This window comes from Anser brachyrhynchus, assembly GCF_964034855.1.
Source record: "Anser brachyrhynchus genome assembly, chromosome: 4".
Taxonomy (NCBI): Eukaryota; Metazoa; Chordata; class Aves; order Anseriformes; family Anatidae; genus Anser; species Anser brachyrhynchus.
The window spans coordinates 32,593,534-32,614,777 of record NC_137698.1 but is presented as its reverse complement, the minus strand read 5'-3'; the positions used below and the strand labels follow the sequence as shown (position 1 = coordinate 32,614,777).

General features: G+C 39.5%; 2 protein-coding genes across 2 annotated transcripts; one reads left to right on the top strand and one right to left on the bottom strand.

Annotated features, from left to right (window-relative positions):
- Window positions 1-2,848: 2,848 nt before the first annotated feature.
- On the top strand, window positions 2,849-10,496 carry FGB (fibrinogen beta chain). The gene is made up of 8 exons (XM_080590757.1): window positions 2,849-3,007; window positions 4,633-4,836; window positions 6,101-6,284; window positions 6,884-7,111; window positions 7,715-7,828; window positions 8,386-8,508; window positions 8,689-8,974; window positions 9,893-10,496. The coding sequence occupies exons 1-8, from the start codon at window positions 2,933-2,935 to the stop codon at window positions 10,119-10,121; spliced, it is 1,443 nt and encodes a 480-aa protein (XP_080446883.1). The 5' UTR covers window positions 2,849-2,932; the 3' UTR covers window positions 10,122-10,496.
- Window positions 10,497-13,647: 3,151 nt separating this feature from the next.
- FGA (fibrinogen alpha chain) lies at window positions 13,648-20,286 on the bottom strand. Its single transcript, XM_080590756.1, has 6 exons — window positions 20,148-20,286; window positions 18,244-18,372; window positions 17,066-17,249; window positions 16,636-16,781; window positions 14,900-15,974; window positions 13,648-14,511 (listed from the first exon to the last, which is right to left on the bottom strand). Exons 1-6 carry the CDS (start codon window positions 20,196-20,198, stop codon window positions 13,802-13,804), a joined length of 2,295 nt encoding a protein of 764 aa, XP_080446882.1. The 5' UTR covers window positions 20,199-20,286; the 3' UTR covers window positions 13,648-13,801.
- Between the last annotated feature and the right edge of the window lie 958 nt (window positions 20,287-21,244).

Below are 21,244 nucleotides of genomic sequence, written 5' to 3'. Positions count from 1 at the left end.
CATGTGTGTTGGGGAGAATATGACGAAAATGCAAGGAAAAAAAATCAGGTGTCCTGTTTGGAAAAGAAAGCCTCCTCCATACCATTTTTAGGATAAATTTAAGCCCTGCTCTTTGCTTTTTGTAAGGCTATATTCAGTCCTTATAAAGTGTCAGCCTAGCTGTGATGGTTGCAAGCATGAAATAAAAATCCCATCTCATTACCAGCAAGCTAACCCACGTAGATTAAGTTCTGCTGCCAAAATATTTTGATACATGCATGTATGTTTGCCAGTATACCTTGCTCACTCTGCAGTTCCAGATTTAGACTGTCATGCGGGAAGCTTTTTTTTTTTTTCTCCCAGAATAATTTGTGTCCCTGTACAGGCACAGCTTTGCATAAAAATCCTCTCCAGCAAAAACCTTTGTGGTGCAGACACATCCTCCACCTACCAGCTGAGGCCCTGCACAACCACTGCTGGGGCATCTGCTCACTTGACCCAACACCACAAACCGGATATTTGTTGTTCATGTGTTGTGGCTCCTGGTAATTCCTGGGGAGATACTAATGGCTAACCCTCTTGGGAAGCCAAGGAAAAGCACTGGAGCAGAGAGGGTCAAAGGCTGAATTTCAAAGGGGAAATCCCATCAGAAAGCAGATGAAACTGGGGTTTTCCTGTGCTGGGACTCTGCAGCAGGCTCAGCTCCCGTGCCAACCCCTGCCACTTGTGCTGGACACGCTCTGCATGGACATAGCCACCTTTGGCCACCACATGCAAAGAGCTCTGAGCGCCTGAGGAAGGACACCATGAGCTACTGCAGAACATAGTGGTCGTTTCAGAATGAATTCAAGACAAATATCATGAAGATTTGCATGGACCAAGGCAAGATAATTTAAGGCCAAGTTCCTAACTCAGGACTAGTGGGACGCCATTTTAGTTCTCCACTGGCCCACTACCTGTAAGCCCTGGGAAGAGGCTCAGCATCACTGTGCCCCTTCCTTATACATAAAATGAGGGTGACCGAACTTTCACCATGGTACGGTGTGGGGAAAACTGCATTTGAGGTTCTGGTAGATGCCCAGAACCAGTGATAATGACAGGGCGTACGGTATCTTGGCTGGCATCGTTACGTATAAATAACATGTTGATGATGTCAGTTTTGGCCGCAGACAGGCTTCCTTAATTTCTGTAGGGATAAGTTTGTGTTCTTCCAAAGCTAATAGTGTTAGTGTAAGTGATGTCCTCACACAAGGGATCATATTCAGGGGAGTAAGAGCTTCCTGAGCCATGGCTCATTTGGGGCCAAGCTGTTTAATGATTAAACCAGCCAGGTTAAACAGTTTTCATATTTCGAGAATCTCCATAGTTTACCAGAACTCTGACAACGGCATGAATACAGGAAAAAGAGCTAAAACAGGCAATTTTTGGCTGTTCTTGTCTTTGTATCACAAAATCTCCTGCTCCATTAGGTTGGTCTCTGAAAGAGAAACTCAGCCTATGGCTTGCTCCTGCTAATGTCCTCAGACATCGATAGGAATGACTTTAAAATTGTGCAGGCCTTCATTCTGCACATTTGAATTAATTCAGTATAACACAATCATCTGTAATACTTGCAAAAATTATAGGATATGCAGACACTGAAATGTTAAAACTGCTTATATGAGAGCAGTGATATGCCATATGCTTAAAAAGTATCAGAAAGTATGATCCACTGTGATTACAAATAACTTCATACCATATTACTTTAAAAGATTATTAAAAGTATTTAAATAAAGGCTATGATGTACTCTTCTTGTGTTAAAAAGGAAAACAGGAAATTAATATGTAAAATGTTGTTATTTTAACTCATTTACAATGTCATTGCTGAAGTAATAAAAAAGCATTGCTTTGTGCTTACAATATTAATCTGATCTTTAATTATAGCTGAGCAATGTTTTCACACTTTTTTTTAATGTAATGAACATAGAATGATTTTTTTCTTCTTTGTCAGTTCTGAGCAGGTCTAGTTAATTATCTAATTTTTTAAAATAAATTACCCTACTCATATAAAGTTTTACAATTACAGAATTTATATATTAGCACTAGCAGCTCTTTAGGAGTATTCAAAGCTCAGTTTTATTGGCTAATCCATCCTGTATCCATTGAATTTATTGTACAGTTATTTATTTATTTATTTTGTTATTGTACAACTGAAATGCAGGATGTGTGCAAAAGAAATGTGGAATTTGCTTTTTAACAGTTTCTTGAAATGCACTGTTTCTACAAACCCTGCTACAAACCACATAGCTCAGTAGAAGGCTCATCAGCAATGAAAGTAAAAATAAAACATGAATCTTACATAATTAGTGTGAATTTCTTGAGAAAAATTAGTTTACTCATATGTACTGTACTTAAAATGACCCAAAGGCTTGCATATCCAGGTGCCATTAGAACTATTTAGAAGGGTGTAGCATTCTGTGTGAGGTGAGTTTAATTCAAATTTAATACGCTATTACTGAAGCATTCAAATTTTCATCAGGGAGAAAATAAGCAAGGAGATGTCACAGTCAATATTTGACAACATTTCTTTGGATGTTCACCTTCTCAGCTGTCAATTTTTTTTCAGTCTTGTAAGACTCGTAATTTTTGAGAACATGGTAACTTGTGTAATCTGAGCAGGAGGTACTTTTAAGTTTTTAAACATTTAGTTGATGCCAGCAGCAACAGAGGTCTCTGGGACACGTAGATAAGAGATGTCCAGAGAGATTGCTCAACATCGAATGTATTCAGGCACACAGAGAAGGGAAATGTTAAATGTTAACAGGAAAGCATTGATTGCTTTGAAGGGTTGGTCCTATCAGTGTCAAGCTGGAAATTGGGGTTGCCACCTGTATATATAGGAACAGAGAGGATCTTGCCCTGTCAGAGCTGCTGATGGGAGAAGGTCACTGAGCAACTCAAGAAAGCCAGCGCCATGAAGCTGCTCCTGTTGCTCCTGCTCTGTGTTTCCTCCATTAAATCCCAGAGTTTTACTGATTACGATGATGAGGTTGTAATATTGATTGGAATTAATAATAATAAGAGTGAAAATAATTAATTTTATTTAATTGCATGCATGACTTACTTGGCTTGTATGACTTAGCTAAGTTAGAAAATTATACAGTGCATGTTCTTTTTCTGCTCAGAGAAATAATCTTTTAGTTATTTCTTCATGTGTATTTAACAGTGCAACAGTTATTTTCTAGTTTTGGATATACTTTCTTCCTATTTCCTTTCTTTCTCTGTAGGGAATGGAGAATGGTAAGATTAGTTATTTAGCTAAATTTATTTAAGGATATTTATGTAGCAATTTTGACATTTGATGTTACAGACAATTCATTTGTGATGTGCAAAGCCATAGAAACGTGTAATTAATCATGTCCTGTCTGAAAGACAGGAACAATTTTACTATGGATGCAGTAGACATTGGGAAAAAAAAATCAGCCACCAGATCATTAACTGTCAGATTTATATTTGAAATGGAGAGGTGGTAGTTGCTAAACCAAAAGGTAAGCAATGAAGATCAATCTAAAATAATTTAACCTGCATTTAGTTTTCTATAAGTAAAATATTTTATTAGGAAATTTTATTTATAGTTTCAGTATGATTTTTATATTTTCGAAATCCCTGCAAAAATGAAATAGGTCAGAAGTAGGTTCAGGTGACCAGAAATTAGTTTATTTTCTGTTATACAACATAAATGTTTATGTCTGTACATTGATTATTGATGAGATCACCACACTAAATCATTTTCAGCAGTTTTGTCATTTGCTTGCTGCCTACGTTTGGAACTACTTGAAACTTCTGCTCATGGGTCCTTACAAATGTTTGTCAGTTAAGTCTGAATGGGATTGGAGATGGTCAAAGATTTTGATCCAGTTCTTCAAACAACTAACGATTCAATAGGTTTCATTTCAACAAATAATTTAGTTTCCTTGCTTGACCTACTAGTCTTTCAGGATAAACTTTAGGATGGAAGTTTCTCAAAGAAATGAAATTGTTAAGATGGTGTTTCTGTTTGCCGATAGAAGCGAAGCCGCACAGGGGTAGTGTTCTCCTTAGGAGACGATGTGTAAGCCTTTGCTGCTGGCAAAACACAGCTTGGGATGCAGGGGGCTGTTGTTGTTCCTGCTTCTGGGAGGGAGGAGGAACATGGGCATCCAAAGAAGTTCTAAAAACCTGGCATGAGGGCTATGACTGAGCAATCTTCCTGATTATGCCACTGAGACACTGAATATTCACATGATGGTGAATATTCTTCCTAACCCTCTTATTTCTAACATATTTGTTTTTAATCCCACCACTTCAAGTTTCATGATTCTCGGTGGCTCTGAGCTATATCAACTTTATTCCTTAGCCAGAATGAAATACGGAAACATTGTTTTGCTTTGGTTTAAAGGCTTTTTAGTTTATCTGTCCCTAGGTGGAGAGAGCGTGCTGCTTTTACAAGGAAAAGCACTGTGATAATTTTTACATAACGTCGGTATTGTATTTCAGCTGTTGCTGTTTTTATTCCAATCCACGATTTTCCTTGCTGTTTGAAACAGAGTGCTGAATGGATACTGTCATCCTGTGCATAGCATTTTGCAATAGCAATCCCAGACTCTGAGAGCTTCCTCTCCCCTGGCTTTGCAGGACGAAAGCCCTCAACCTGGGGCTCGAGGCCACCGACCCCTAGACAAAAGGCGAGAAACAGCTCCCACGCTCAGACCCGTGGCACCTCCCATCTCGGGAATCGGGTACCAGCCCCGGCCACCAAAGCGCGATAAGCAGGGCAGCAAGAAGGAACGTATCGTCTACCCCGATGCTGGGGGCTGCAAGCATCCTCACGAGGAGCTGGTAGGTGTCTCCTCGTATGAATGGAAATGGAGGATGGCGCGGTTGTTAGCAGCCTGTCCTTTTCTTCTAGTGTGCTAAACTAGAGTTTTCTTTGCCAAATACGGAATGGTCATTCGTTTAAAGCAGCACAACTTAACATGTTTTTGTTTGGGTTTGGTTGAGCTTTATTCAGAAGAGCAGCGATATAGAGTCCATGGGAGTCACAAAGCCAGACAGCCTACAGTGAGTAAGGGGAGAAAAGGTTCAAACCATAAATGAGGAAAGGAAGCGTCTGTGGGTTACCCTGCACTTTCCCTATTGCCTTGCATAGGTGACTATTAAGAATAACAGAAAAAAGTTCTGCAAAAGAGCTGGCTTGGGCTTCAGGTAACCTCAAGGAGCTCCAAGAACAAAAACAAACAAAAAAAGCACCAAAACCTCACATGTCTTAAAATTTGTTTCAAACCGTAATTATAGTCTACATTCAGTCACTGCTCCAGCTCTTACGGAAGAGCATGGGAGCATGCTGATACGTAGCATACTCCTCACTGCCTGGCAGTAATATATCACAGAGTCTCTGCTGTGGTCTCTGCCAGAGACTGTGAGCTGTGATGGCATCTTAAGTGTCTGAGAGCAAGTTTCACTATGGAGGTTTCCAACAAATGAGGCCTACTGAAGCTTAATGAATACACGATGGTTAGGGTCTCCCTGCTGTCTGGGTATTCTGTTTCTCACAGGACTTCCGAATTTCCCACCTCTTTTAAAACATTTATTGTTGACGGTGCAGTGCTCGGCTTCTTGACATGGCCATTTTTAAATGAAATATACATGGCCAGTTCAAGATGTATATAACAGAGGTGTAGAGAACATGGTTGATTTTCTGAGGATAGTGAAAGAGGAAGGGGTAGATATAGACATGCATGGACACCAGCTAGTTCCTGACAGATTTTAGTTATAGATCAGGTGGCTTAACACCGTGAACATTTAAAAGTGCAGAAAAGTGAAAAGCAGATAGTGGACCCAAAAGTGTGAAGAAAGGCCTTTTCCAAAGAGCTTCAACAGGACTCCTATAGGGGTACTCAGGGCACCTTCCTTCCCTTCACACTGCAGCTTCTTCATAGTAGTTAAATGTCTTAAGCCTGTACCTTGATGCCTAAATATATGGTCACATATTACTAACTATTCAATGTTTTCAAAGCTATGGTCATTCACTGACTAGTTTAGAAACTTCTATTTTTTACTTGATTTTTATGCACAGCCCTTGTTGTTGTTTTTTTTTTTTAAGGGAGTACTCTGTCCAACTGGATGTGAACTGCAAACTGCACTGGTAAAACAGGAAAAAACTGTGACATCAGTTATTCGTGATCTAAAAGACAAAGTGACCAAATTTTCTGATACTTCTACAACTTTCTATCAATATGTGAATATGATAGATGATAAACTGGTAAAGACACAAAAACAAAGAAAAGGTATGCTATTGTTATGAATCATTAATGTAAATAATGTTACAGTTCTATTGACACTGCTACTATTACTTGCTAACAGGACTTTAAAAAAAAAAAGTTAAAAATGCAGTAGAATATCTAGCAAAGTAGGGTTCCACCACTGTGCCACCTTAAATCTTTAATATATATATATATGTTTGAGAGAGTCAAAGGAATGGATCTCATACTGAAGCAAGATTCTTATTAGGCCTTTAACTGTAAGGGTTGCCCCCTCTCTTACCTGCTTTCACAATTCTATGCTTCTATGATCCATCCGACTCCCTTATGCCCAGCTCCTGGCTTGGCACCATGGCTCTCTGGAAAGAAGCTAGTTACAGTTCTTTGGCAGAATATAGCAACACTGATAAATCTATGAGCTTGTAAAGAAATAATGGTGCACATGTAATAATTTTCCAAGAATCTCTTCATAGTTTTTGCACAGTGTGCAAAGGTAAGCAAAAGACACGTATATCCTTCCTCCCCACTGAGAAAACAAGTGGCTTCTCAGATTGTGCTTACAGATTGCTCTTGGCTTTTCCATAACATTGAAAATTAATCTGCTTCTCATCTAATTGTTTTTCTAGACAATGATATTTTACTTTCTGAGTATAACACAGAAGTGGAATTGCATTATAATTATATAAAGGATAATCTGGACAATAACATCCCATCAAGCCTCAGGGTCCTTCGTGCAGTCATGGACTCTTTATACAAAAAGATCCAGAAACTGGAAAATGCCATTGCAACCCAAACAGACTACTGCCGTTCCCCATGCGTTGCTTCCTGTAATATTCCAGTGGTTACAGGCAAAGGTACTCATTTAACTATAATAACATCTCTTTCTTCCCACATTTATATCACTGTGCATATTGATAAACACATCATTCAATTTGTGGTGGTGTGAGTTGGTTGCTCTGAAACCTATGACACTGATTAGGATAGCAGAAAAGACAGATAGTTATCCAATATGAAAAAATCTTTTGACTGACCTGTACTGGTCAGACCAAAGATTGTCTTACCTAATATCTAGTCATCATCATTGGCCAGTAGCATTTTGAAGAAGTAAAGTAAATCATGTTCACCTTCAGTGAGGTGAAGGTGATACATTTGTGACTCTCGTAGTTGTACTCTACTTTTTCAATCAAGAAAGGTTCTTTTTTTTACAAGCTTGTCCAATTCAAAAAGTCATTAAAATATAGTCTTCAGTTGTTCAGGCTGAACTTTTAGAAACGCTTATCTAGAAAAGTAAAACAATCCAAGTATGCTGTTCTTTCTTCTTTGCTTCTTTCATACAATGTAGTATGGAAATCAAAATCAAAGTACATAAATACATCTTTAAAATTGTTCCCTTGCAATCAGCAAACCAAGGAGTTCAGAGCTCTTTCAGTAATGGAGTCTCTGGTTTATTCTTGCAGAATGTGAGGATATTTTCAGAAAGGGAGGTGAAACATCTGAAATGTACCTCATCCAACCAGATCCTTTCGTCAGACCATACAGAGTATACTGTGACATGGAAACAGATAATGGAGGTTAGTGTGAAATATCAATGTTGTTAAAATATTAATTAATAAGAATTCCACAAAAAAAAAGTAAAAAAAAAAAGTAGTAGTAACTTGCAATTTAAACAATCAAATACAGAACTGCAATTTTTGTAGTTTCTTGAGAATTAAGTCTGACTAATTCAAGAAAGTCTTGCTGGTCATCTTCAGATACACTGCAGGACATTTTATAATGAAACTGGAAATAAATTAATGGGAAGGGACTGGTGAATACTTACTATGGCTAAAATGGACAATGTGTGGGCAGAAGTGGAGGGTCTGGCTCATTTCCTGCCCTGCTACTACATGTTAGCCAAAAAAACTGGGTCACTCTTTCACCTTCTGTTTTTTCCACATTTCCTCATGAAGCAAGGCACTCCTTCAGAGTGAGTAAAAATGGCAAGGCTGAACTCATAAACAGTGAAAACTCAGACTTGCTGCAAGGAAGTCACGTGCTTCACCTTGAGATGATGATAGAAGGGCTGTATCTTAACATTTCATGCTCCTTTCATAAGAGCAAATTAATCTAAATATTGTTGCTCCTGCAGGCTGGACTTTGATTCAGAACCGCCAGGACGGCAGTGTTAATTTTGGAAGAGTGTGGGATGAATATAAAAGGGGATTTGGAAATGTTGCAAAGAGTGGAGGGAAGAACTACTGTGATACACCAGGTAAAACACTGAGCATGAAACATGAAGAGTTCTTACTGAAACTGTTTTCTTATATTTCTTGAAGCACTATGACTTTTTAAAACTAACCAATCTGCTTTGGCAGACGTGGGCAAATCATAAAGTTACCTTGAAGTATATTGTGAAATTAATTTCACAGAGCTCTCGTTTGTTGCTTCTCAGGTGAATATTGGCTTGGAAATGACAAAATCAGCCAACTTACCAAGATAGGGCCCACTAAAGTTTTAATTGAAATGGAAGATTGGAATGGTGATAAAGTATCAGCTCGCTATGGAGGTTTCACCATACATAATGAAGGAAACAAGTACCAGCTTTCAGTTAGTAACTATGGAGGCAATGCAGGCAATGCTCTGATGGAAGGAGCTTCACAGTTGCATGGAGAAAACAGGACAATGACAATTCACAATGGCATGTTCTTCAGTACTTACGACAGAGACAATGATGGATGGTATGTAACCACATTAGACAGTTAAAAGAAATTAATTATCGACCATATGTCTCTCCTTAAAAGAAATATAGAATATTTCTCTACTTTGCTGTTAGTTTGCACAGCATTTCATAGTAACTTAAAATAAGTTTCTCACTGCAAGTTACTGGCCAAGTGTTCACACTGTCCCATTGGTGTAGCCAATGACAGAACTGACATAGCTAAAGGACAGGTAAAACTATATTATGTTAGCACTGCTCCACAGCCACGTAAGGAGCAAGCATACTGAATTAGGTTGATTACATGAATGATGTTACCAGAGAAAAAATGGCAAATCTGGATACAATATTCTCAATATCAGAGCCTGATGGTGGCAGTGCTTGTCCTAAGCACTGTCTTGCTTGAGTAGGAATATTGGTACTCTCCCGTGTAACACAGTAATGGGTCTTGAGGGAATAGATTATTAAAAAAAAAATGTTCTGCCTACTCAGAAGACTGGAGCTCATTTGTAAAGGATGTAATTTAGCACTGTATCTCTAAAACATATGATATATCTCTATTTTCAGACCTGATTACATACTAATGAGTAAAGGAATTGTTTAGATTTGGGAAGACACAATTGTCATTATTTCTAATAGCCCTAAATTGTGTCGATATTACAATTATCATTATGAACTGCAAGTAATTGTAGTTATCATTTGGTAAACTAAAATGACATTCCAAATGAGTTGCAGCTAAAATTTTACCTATTTCTTGTAGCAACTTAACGTTCCAAGTGCACTGTATAGCACACATTTGTGATGGTCAATCTTTTACAGCAGGTTCAGAGAGGATTTTAAATATTTGTTGTAGTTTGCAAATTTCAGTACAGGGACACGTGTATGTACTCTCATTTATTTGCTTGTTCATCTGTCTTAACTGTTCCTTTTACTTCATCAGGTTAACCACAGATCCAAGAAAACAGTGCTCCAAAGAAGATGGTGGTGGATGGTGGTACAATCGTTGCCACGCAGCCAACCCCAATGGCAGATACTACTGGGGAGGGTCCTACAGCTGGGACATGGCAAAACATGGTACAGACGATGGTATTGTATGGATGAACTGGAAAGGGTCATGGTATTCAATGAAGAAGATTAGCATGAAAATCAAGCCATACTTCCCAGATTAACTGCTATAAAAGTGTAAAGAATCAGGGATTTTCTTTTCATATTTGTACCTGGTTATGTTTTTCAGCATGGTATTCAGGCTTGTCTTTACATATGAGAACCAAATGCATATGTAGGACCATATAGTGACCTAAAATGAAAAACAATGGCAACTGAAAAAATCAAAATCTGAACTTTGAAAATAAGCCATAAGTATATTTTGTTCCATTTTTCATTTCTTCACAATACAGCAGTACTGGTTTAAAAGAAGTCTGATAAAATATGTATATGTACACTTGTTTTCACTCTTTTACAAAGAAGTTCCATATCAAATTTGAAGAGGAAGAGGATTATTGTAAAATGTTTTCTAAAACATTAAATAAAGCGTTAAAACTGAAGTTTTCTCCACAATTTCTAAGTCTTTAAGTGTTATCGGGGGAGAAGCAAACACATTCCACCAAAGAAAGCACTGTTTTTTTCTTTTGTATCATAAAGATGTGGTAACTACCTGTGTAACAAGTTGAGAAGGAATAAAGTAAAAAAAGTAAATTTAAAAAACATGTAAGTTAAGTCACTTAGTTCACATCCTATTTCCTGGATTAAATATGCCCTTTTATGGAAACTGGGTTGCATACCATACCTCATCACAGCTTTTCCAGCATCCCACAATCTTTATAGTATATCCTATATAGTATTAGGGGAGCTGGCTGGTAAGTCTTTCACGCAATCACTTATTGCAGGACAAGAGCAGTTAGTAACTCCAATCATAGGTTAGTTCTGGTTTGAAGGAAACACTAGAGAGCATCTTGCTCAAGTCAGGGCCAACTTCAAAGTTAGATCAGGTTCCTGAGGGCTTTGCCCTGTCAAGTTTTGAGTATCTTGAAGAAGATATTACAGCCTTGATGGGCAGCCAGCTCTGCTTCACTGTCTGTGATGTTTTTTCCCCTATATCTGCTCAGGTTTTCCTGTGCAGCCATTAGTGCCTGTCACGTCACATACCATGAGCGTGCACCTGCGAGAAGAGTCCAACGCAACCTTCTCTGTCACCCCCATGAGATGATACTGAAGACAGCAACAAGTAGAGATATATCTCCCTGCTTTGAGCCTCCTATTCTCCAGCCTGCACCAACTCAGCTGTGTTCCCCTTCTTATATACCATGTGCTCCAGCCTGCTAACTACTGGTCTTTTTCCAGTTTGTCATTGCTATTCTTGTACTGGGGCACCCAAAACTGAGTATGATGACCCTTGTAGACTGCAGGCAGAACAGCGGAGAGGCTTTCAGGCTCTGGGCTAAATACAGTATTCAGGTCCTACCTACCTTTGTATTGTCATCCTCTCAAATCACCCAACCCCTGTCTGTTACAGTCTTCCCTTATCTTTACCACTTAACGGGGTAATTGGGACTTTGGGGCTTGTTACTACAGCTGCTTTGGAGGGAACTGCCCCGTGCCACTCCCATTGCCAGATCAATACCTTGCTTGCCCAGAAGCCTAGGAAAGTGCCCGTGACCTGGAAGTGCTGAAGGAAGTTCAGGCAAGACACAAAACTAATTGTAGCAAAGAGAGATGGGGTGCTGTACCATAAGAGAGCAAGATAGTGAGGTTGACTTACTGTCTGTATACTGGCATTTTTATTATGAACATTTTCCTTTTTGGACAGAAATGTGGCCAGGCTCAACAACGCGAGTTGCCTGTGAACTCTGCCTGTGAGTTGCACGGGTGTACCTCGACCCGGTGAGCTAACTGAGCAGGGGACACACCATGGGCAGTGATGAGAAGCACATTTTGCCATTTGCGAAAAGGTTTTATTAAAACCAGCTAAGCCCTTTAAACAAAACATCTCCTTGTATAAATCCTACCCATGTGTACATTACCTGTGAATAATAAAGGTAGTTAAAGCAAACACAATACAAATTGTCTTCTTTTTTAGAGGCATCTAAATGCAATACAGATATGTATCAATGTTATTCTGACAGTTATCTGTTTGTTCCCTGTTCCCAAATGCATCCGTTTATTCCATCTGTGATGTGGACTAAACTCTCTGTATAGATCAAGACCTTTTGTCAGCGAGGCCATCCTTCTCACCTTCAACATTTCTTTAGCTGATTATGATGGCAGTCTAAAATTCTCATTTACAGTTCTCATGTTTATTTAATCTCTGGAGTCCAGGAGGACAAGGAGGAGATGTCATGGCAGCATCACACTGCATGACTGCAGATATTCAGTGTCCCCTCAGACAGGCTTCCAGTGAGGCTAGGGAACTAAAACACGCGGCATAAAGCAGAAGTAACTTTTCCAAAAGCATAGAAACTTCTCCACACATCTGGCTATAAAGATGTCTCTGCTCTTCAGCAAAATTTCAAAAAATGTTATGCAGTGGTTGTGCTTGAGAAGCCCTGAAAAAAGGCTAAAAGTGAGCCTTCTCAGTATTTTATTATATTGTTAAATGGTGTGAAAAATGCTAACCAGTAAGATTTGAGGCGAGCAATTCTGCTTATGCTTGTTTCTCAGTTGAAGCACAGAAAAAATAAAAAGAGTAAATACTTGTGTAATTTTATCCATAAATATGTATCTTAACAGTGGAGAGAAACATGAAAAAGATCAGGTAAAAATAGTAACACCATATTCAAAAGATCTAAACCTGGGCATGTTTCAAGTGCATACCTGCTGGCTTCACTAAAATAGGGATCTAGCCCTACAGGCTTTGTATGGCTGGATTCTATTCCATTTATGTCTTGTGTTCATGTAGAGCAATGAACTGGATTAGTCTCTATTTTCAACACCTATGAAAGGTTAGGCAGCTTAGTGCTGCATAAATGATGTAGCTGCAGAAATGTGAGCAGTACACTTTGTATATCCTCATCTATTCAGTACTAACAGCAATAAAATAACCATCCAGCCCCGAAAGCTTTTATGCTGGTGGTAATGAATGAACCCGAGAGAAAAAAAAAAAAAAAGTTTTTTCAGCTCTCAGGAGGAAGGTGCAAGGCAGACATTTAAATATTAAATTATTGTGATAAAACTTGAGGCAGCATATTTGATACAGGTATCACCTGGATTTTGAATTTTTCTCCTGAGCTAAAGTAAATGATTAAGTCTGGCAAATGTTATTAAGTTGGAGTCCAGGCTGTTGACTTGCTCCAAAGAGCACCACAATTTGTCACTTTGAATTGCTTATTTCTTCAGTAGATTGATGTCACTACTATTGGCATACCCAAGACTCCCCTTCCAAATCACCATCAAGATAAACTCAAGCTGCATTTTAGAAAATTGCTGCACAAATGTCATTTTTCACTCACACTTCTGGAACAATTGTGTAAGGCATGAGTTAGGGATAATTGTTTTGTAAGTTTTTGACCTTTAACATGCTTAGCATGTTGAAAAGCCTAAAACATGTTAGTAAGAAGTACTCTGTCCATCAGAGAGATGTTTACTGAAGTTTTATAAAAGGACCGATAGAAAGGTTGCAGACAAGGTTTATATAAAAAGCTTTTTAAAATCAATATTTCCTTTAAAAGTTTTTCAGTTATAAAGAAGATGAAAGAACTATTTTGTTAATAATTAATCAGTGTTTATTTGGTAAGCCATGAACTGTGTGTCCGGTTGCCTTCACATTCATAGGGTAAAGGTACATCACGCATATATATATATAAAAGATCTTTTCATCTTTTAGTTATGACACATATAATAAATGCCTGTCCTTCTACAGGGTGTCCATGGGTCTGATTTTCATTCTAGCAATTTTCAGGGAGTAATCAGAGGCTCTAAACGGCATCCAGACAACTCCATTTTCGATCTCATAGGGAACATTGTACCGTGGGTCATAGTGACCCCCCATGTAGTAAATGCCATTGAGGTTGGCTGCCTGGCAGCTGTTGTACCACCAGCCGCCCCCATACATCTCCGCACAGCTCTCCTCCCAGCGGTCGTGGTCCTGGTCGAAGGTGCTGAACCTCATCTGGGCGTGGGATGTGTACTCGGTGCCCTCCTCCAGCCAGCCGGCGACCAGCGCGTCCCCGGCCGTGCCCTCATAGGAGGACACGGTGAGGGCGTACCCTTCTGCTTCAGACCCTACCTGCACGATGTACTCTGCGTACACAGCATTTCCATCCCAGTCCTCTAGCTCTACACGAAGCAGAGTGTCATTCTGAGTCAGCAAGTGAATGTTTTCATTGCCCAGCCACAACTCTCCTCGCCCTTTGGCATCCACGCTGCCGAAACCTCTCTTGTAGTCTTGCCAGGTCCGGTTAAAATTCACTGATCCATCCATTCTCTGTTGGATCAATAGCCATCCTCCCAAAGTGGTGTCTTGGTCGCAATAAACTGACAAAACCTTATTGGATCCCGCTGGCTTGATTTTGAAAATGCCACTTTTGGCACCAAAAGTGTGTTTCTGGCGGATATCATCGCAGTCTAAAAAAAAAAGTTGATCTGGTTTGACAGGAGTTATCAGTAAAATTTAATAAAAACTTCAGAGGAATCCAAGTAGCAATAGCTCTGAGGAAAATTTGTTAAACATGTCTTGGACTACACTAGGTATAATGACAGGCAACATTAAAAAGAATTGAGAGAAGAAAACGTTACATATTTCTTAACCTGTGAATTGTTTATATAATACCCAAATATTAATGATATAATTTCCCCCCCCTTTTTTTTTTTTTTCCCAAGGTGGCAACAGACACAGTTCTGGCATTTTATCATCACATTGTTATACTGCAGTACCTAAAACCACTCTGCCAGTTTGGTTATGGATGGAGTTTGGCTCCACTACCTCAGTAGCTATGTCTGTGAGCCTGTGTACCTTTCCCAGTGCTGGCTGTCCTTTGCTTCACTTTATCCGCTCTGAAGCTGCGTGCCTGAATGTCTGGGGTGTCCTCTGCACTCTGATCGTGTTGCACCCCACCTAGCTGCTCAGATATTTCACGGGTCTTTAATGATTTGGTTTCAAAAGTGGAGCCTCCCTTGTTGAAACTAGAAGAGGAGCTGGTAACTACAGTCTTGGAGTGACTTGCACCACTAGACGAGAATCCAGGCTGAAACTGGAGTCCTCCAAAGTCATCTTCTTCCCCCTCGCCTAAGTCAGAGAATTTGTCTTTCCCTCCGTAAGACGCTGTGTGGCTGGATGTTCCTGCACCCAGGTGGCTGCTGCCTGCCCCCGTGACACGGCTGGTAGTTGAAACAGTGCTAGATCCACTGGAGTGCCTACTGCCAGCGGATCCAGAATCGTGGGTAAGAAAGGGCTCTAAGTCAGGGAAATACTTGTCTAGGTTGTGGAAGCTACCTGGCCCACTGAAATGGTACGTGCTTCCTTCACCTCCAGTATTTCCTAGTCCTTGCAAGTGGGAGCAGTCTGAGCCATCAGAAGAAACCATTTTCTCAACTATTTCTTCCCTGGGGCCATCGGGGCCAGTAACAACTTTCTTGGTGACAGTTTTGGTGCATCTATGAACAGTGGTGGTTCTGTCTCCCAGGCTAGGGGTGTCTCTCCCATGAGGAGAAGTAACTAATTTGCTGGTGTGGGAATGTCCATCCCCCCTGGATTCTGCCACGTGATACATGGTCTCGCCTCGGGAGGGGCTCGAGCCTGTTTCTGGTCTTTCTAACACCACTTGCATCTGCCTGATGTTACTAAATGCATTCAGAGCTTGCATTTCTGGCAGAGGCTTAAGCTTAAAATGCTCAGGAACAGTTGAGTCCTTAAGTGGCCTCATTTTCAGTGTGCTCAGGGTGGTTGTTTGAAGGTCTGGGTGCATGTTGATGGAGCTGGCCTGGGTAAGCTGCTTCTGGATGTTGTCATAGCTTTCTTTGTCCACCTGGTAATCAAAACTTCTAGCACAGCTTCCTTTGCAAGCTCGTATCTTAATATCAATGTCCACCTACATAAACAGAGAGAAATAACTCGGTTAGGGAACTTGCCTGACTTTCTCAAGCAAGTGTATTCTTTAACTGGACTGGGGAAAACTGGGAGCTGCATTGGTACCTCCCATCTACAGCCAAGCTTTTCCATTTTGAAACTCCAAGCTCCATTTCAAAACCTACCCTGGCTTCATTTCCACTGTAAATACCACACACACGGTGGCATGATGCACATAAGTGCCATGGAGAAGTACATTGTGGCATGTTCCCAGTTTCTGCTCCCTTTGCTTTTGGGGCATAAGGGTGTCCTGAAAGACAGGACCTCTCCCCCCTTGTCCTCAATGACTAGCAGCTCCTTACAGGAGGAGACTAGCAGCTCCTTACAGGAGGAGACTTGCCCCGCACGGAGCCACTTATCAGCAGACACAGCATCAGTAAACCTCGCTGCCTGCCTGAGAGCAGACGGGACAAGGAGCCCTCCTCAGCTCATGCTGGTTCCCATGCAGCAGGAAAAGAAAAGCAAGCCCCACAGAAAGCAACTCCTCTGGGGATTTGCCTTAGCAGGTCAGATAGTATTTTCCTTCTGGATGGAGCACCGCTTGCTGTGCATGGTATAACAGACCCTCCTCGCTCTGTAGCTAAGCTCTGGAAACAATATGCATGGTGTAAGCAGCTGCTTACCTCCAAGCGCTTCATCTCCAGCACCTGATCCTGGATGCTGCTTTGCAGAGCTTTAATTCTGTTCACTTGAGTGACAACTCTCTGCTTTAATGTCACAATTCTCCGCCTCAATTCTGCTGACACTTGACCGTAATTCTCATCAAGCTCTGAAACAGAAATGCATCATGGTCAGCTATGCACATGTGACTTTCTTTCCTAAAAGAGTGGCATAATTTAAAATACACAATTAAAACGTGCTTAACATATTTCTCATAACACTAAGCAGAAAAAAATTACATTAGTTTTTATCTGTTACTAGTTAAGAGTCATGCATTATGTTTATTCTGGCTTTTGATAATGAGGGCCAGTACAGCATATATTTTTGCTAAATACTGTTTACGCACACACAAAAAAATCAGCAATGAATTATAAAACTGAGTGAGATACTTACGCTGGGCACCCTCCAGGCCTGGTTTTAGTACATTTATGGTTTCCACAATTATCCGATTGGATGTTTTATAGTTGTTCTGATTGTCTGCGAGCAGCTGCCTAATTTTGTCTATTCTGTGACTATTATCCTGGTCCATGTCATCAATCAGTCCTTGTATTCTGCAGCCTGATGGACATTTTGTACCCTAAGATTGGAAGAAAGAAATAATTGTGTTAAAGTCTTCATGAGCGTGCCTTATTTTTATCAATATATTTACAGATTTTTGCCTGCACTTAAAACACACACACACACACACAAAAAAAAAAAAAAAAAAGGCAAGATAATGCAACTTCTCTTCAGGTGTTCTGCCATGTTCATCCAATGACTTTGCCAAGGACTCGTGTGACTTTGAGCAAACCACCTGTAGTGCATCCCATGAAACCTGCTGTAAGCAGGGATGAGGAACCCTTATTTTTCCTTTTACTCTTTTCCTCAAGAGTGAAATAAAACAAACAAACAAAAAACCTTATTTGTTTTCCAAAAGGCTGCTGTAAGGTGAGCTTTGTTGTCCAGTTTGAGAAAGGATGTCCTAGATCAAGTTATTAAAGCAAAATTTTCCTCAGAAAAGCCTAATGTTCTTTATAAACTAAAGCTCTTTGGCAAGATTACATCTTACAAATATAGCATAAAGGTGAGTTGAGATGTAAGAGGCAAGAAGAAGACAAACTGACAGTTTATACACAGAGACATTCAGTCAGTCATTACAAATCTTTTACTGAATGTTTTGTCATCAGGTTTTCTAAAAAGTAGCTCCTGAAATATGAGTTATTTTTACTTATTTTTCTTTGTCACACATCTTCCTTTCAATTGCCTTTCTCTTACCGACTCCAAAAGCAGCAATATCAAAATTCTGAAAATATATATATATAATCTTCTTTTGTTTAATCTTTCTATTCCAGACCAATTCTGCACCTTTACAAACTGCTCTTCCTTCTCTTTCTTTCTTCTTCAGCAACAGCTGTGTTGCTTTCTTACTTTCTTTTCCCCAGGACACCTCACCACAATGCCCTGATGTGACGGTTTATCTGCCCTCTCTCAGATCTAAGGCTCAAATGTGTACAAACTGCATGACACCCATCGGAGCAGGCTGGCTGAAGTCTGTGAGTGCCCAGTTTTCATCCCCAAAGCTCGTTGCTCACCCAGTCATCATCCGCACAGATGGGCCAATTCTTCTCGAACTTGCAGGTGGTCTGCTGCATGTGCTCCACGATCCTGGGACCACGCACACCTGCGCCCTCCTTTTCAAAGGTGCTCTCTCCATTCTGCGCCTGCCAGGTGAAAAAAGAGGAGGTGCAAACCTGAGATTGTCTAAACAGTTGTCAAGAGAATGGAAATTTAAGCACTTAAGCACTCAGTGGCATCACTGCTGCAGAAAATGCAGCCATGTGGAAGGAATCACCCAGCAATGCAAGGGTTTTATTCCTGGCATTTCTTGTAAGATATGATTTTCTTACAATAAAGCATTTCAATTCTTAAAATTAATGCACCTTAAAATTAATGAAAGGTGCTCAGGATATATGATAATATCATTAAAGGGTGATCTCGTGCTCTGTGCAAACTTAAATATTAAAAAACAACTTGAAATTAGATTCAAACTGCTTAAGGTAAAGCCTATGCTTTGAAATTTCTGTGTTCTACATCTGTTTGCTGTCATATTTCTAAGTTTCTATTTTCATCCTACCCCCTCTAGTCTACACAAAACTGTCTTAAATATATATATGAATTGAGTTTTCCCATTCCTGTTTCTGATTTTAATCAGAGTTGGTAAATATAACTTTGTAGCAGTGTTTTGCCCAACATAAAGAACAAGAAAGCTAATAACACTGTAATAAAATTACTAATGTCAGTGATAAATGGATTCCACTCTGCTAATGGAAAGAGAAGAAAGAAATGTATTGAGATTTTCTTGAAACCTGAGAAGCAAGAATACATTTACACTAGCTAATTCTAAATCAAAACGTTGCAAAGATTCCTACTGTGTTATTGCTCAGTAAAGGACTGGAAAATTTTTTTTTTCATAAAAGATGGAGACTGTTTGAAGACTTGATATGTAATTAGGTCTGACTAGACTCCTCTGCACACATCTTACCTTCTTTTCAAGCAGTATAATTAATGCTTAAAAAGATTAATGATTTATTCTGAGGCAGAGAAAGTTTCCCTAATTTCAGACTTCAGGGCCAGAACCTCATCCCTATGGGACTAGAGTGTTGATTCATTTTGGCTTGATTCATCCTGAGGATCTGGCCCAACTGCCTGTTAACAAAACAACAAATAAAAAGTTTAATTTTAGATGGTCTGTGCCCTTTCAGCACTGACAGCTCCAACATGACTGCTTCTGTTTTGTCAGATCTGCTTCACATAACTCCTGTCATTTGTTAAAATATCTACTTTCTTCAAAACACAGTCACAAAGAGAAACATAAGGACTAACATAAGATTATGGGCTGAGACCTAAATGAAAAAAAGGGCAAAGTTACATTAGCATAGTTGAAAATCAAGACTATCACTTTCCTTATCTAAAAAATGATTCTTGCTTAAATCTGCTTTAACCTGATGCTGCTGTCACAGGAATCACTGTTGTATAACTGGTATTTCATGATAAAGGCATTATGTATTATTCGTAGCTGGAAAATATTATAGTGGTAAACTGAGATGTTCTAGCCAAAGGAGAGTAGAATTTACCCTAAAATAAACTTGAAAATTCCTGACTTGCTGGAGCCACTAGCATCCAAGTCAGTCAGTTTTAAGACTCACAGCATCATCTATGAATCTAGGAATTCATGTTAATGTATCTGCTTTGCTGCTCCAAAAGCCAGGCAGATTCAGCAAAACCAGATTAAGCAAAACTAGAGAAATGGATATTCAAAAACTGCTGATGTGAAAGTTCAGCACTGAATTGGTTACAGTAAGCTTGTGCATATGTGTGTGCATTGAATTTCACAAGCTAGGTGACAGCCAAAATGTATCTAATGAATGAAGATTAAATAAACCTTCATTCTTCAAATCAGCATGATATGAAAAGAATGAAGTAAGCAAAATCATACCCAGGCTAAGCTGAGGCAGAGCAACACACAGAGGATCCTCATGGATATCATCTTCAGAGAAGAGCGAGCAGAACTCTGACTGAGAGGATGTTCTTCTCTTGTCTTTTGATGCAATTTAAACCTTAATGAAAATCTGAGATTAATCATTATTCTCCCTCTGTTTGGAGACAAAACATGCCAGATGTCCCCAGGTGATTACCTAAGGCCTCTTGCACAAGTTTCTGGTGCTGTTTGCTCCAGATAAGATTGTAGAGCACCAACATGAGGGCAACACCATGAATTCCAGGAAAAAAAATAAATCTGTTTAAAGCTTAGTTTTTTGTAAACAGATGTTCAGCTAAGATGTATGCAGGATCTAGCAGCATCCAGGAATACTCAACCACTGGAAGACACACACTGTGTGACAGGAATTTAGCTAGTGTAATCAAACAGTTGATATTTGAAAAAGGAAGTCATTGATTTGCCCTTTCTCTGTGACTATGTTCCCGTGGGCCTTCTAAAGCAAGTACTTGTCTTAGAAAGGTTGATATAGGCTATCTATGACCAAATGGACTGTGTGAATTGAACACATGTTTATGAAGAGCACAATATAGTAGTATTTGAAAATGTCCCAGAAAAATGTTGAGAATAATTAAATATTTCTAAGGGGCTATATTTCCTTTTTTTTTTTTTTTTTTTTTTTTTGAACAGGGGGTATAGTTTATGTGTGGTAATTGATGATAATGTGCTGCTGCTGTGAGATCTATAAAAAACCTTACTATTACTGGGGAATATTGTACATGGCTGTCAAACACTTGAAGATACTGCCTGTCTCAAAAGTTGCCACCACAGTAAGCAGAAATGAGCAAGAAAATCTTTGCTTGGGCAAATGTCAGCTTAATCAGTTGAAAGAATAAAACACTCTCTTTTTTTTTTTTTTTTTTAAATAACATGACATTCACAAAACTCTCCGCCAACTACAGGCTGCTTATCATACTCTGCACCACAGAGGCATGTTTAAGCCTGATTCTGACACCGTACATTTTTAACTAAAAATAGCTGATTGTAGCTTTGGATCCATTGGAACAGCCTCTTTAGTTTTCTCTTATCCTCCTTTC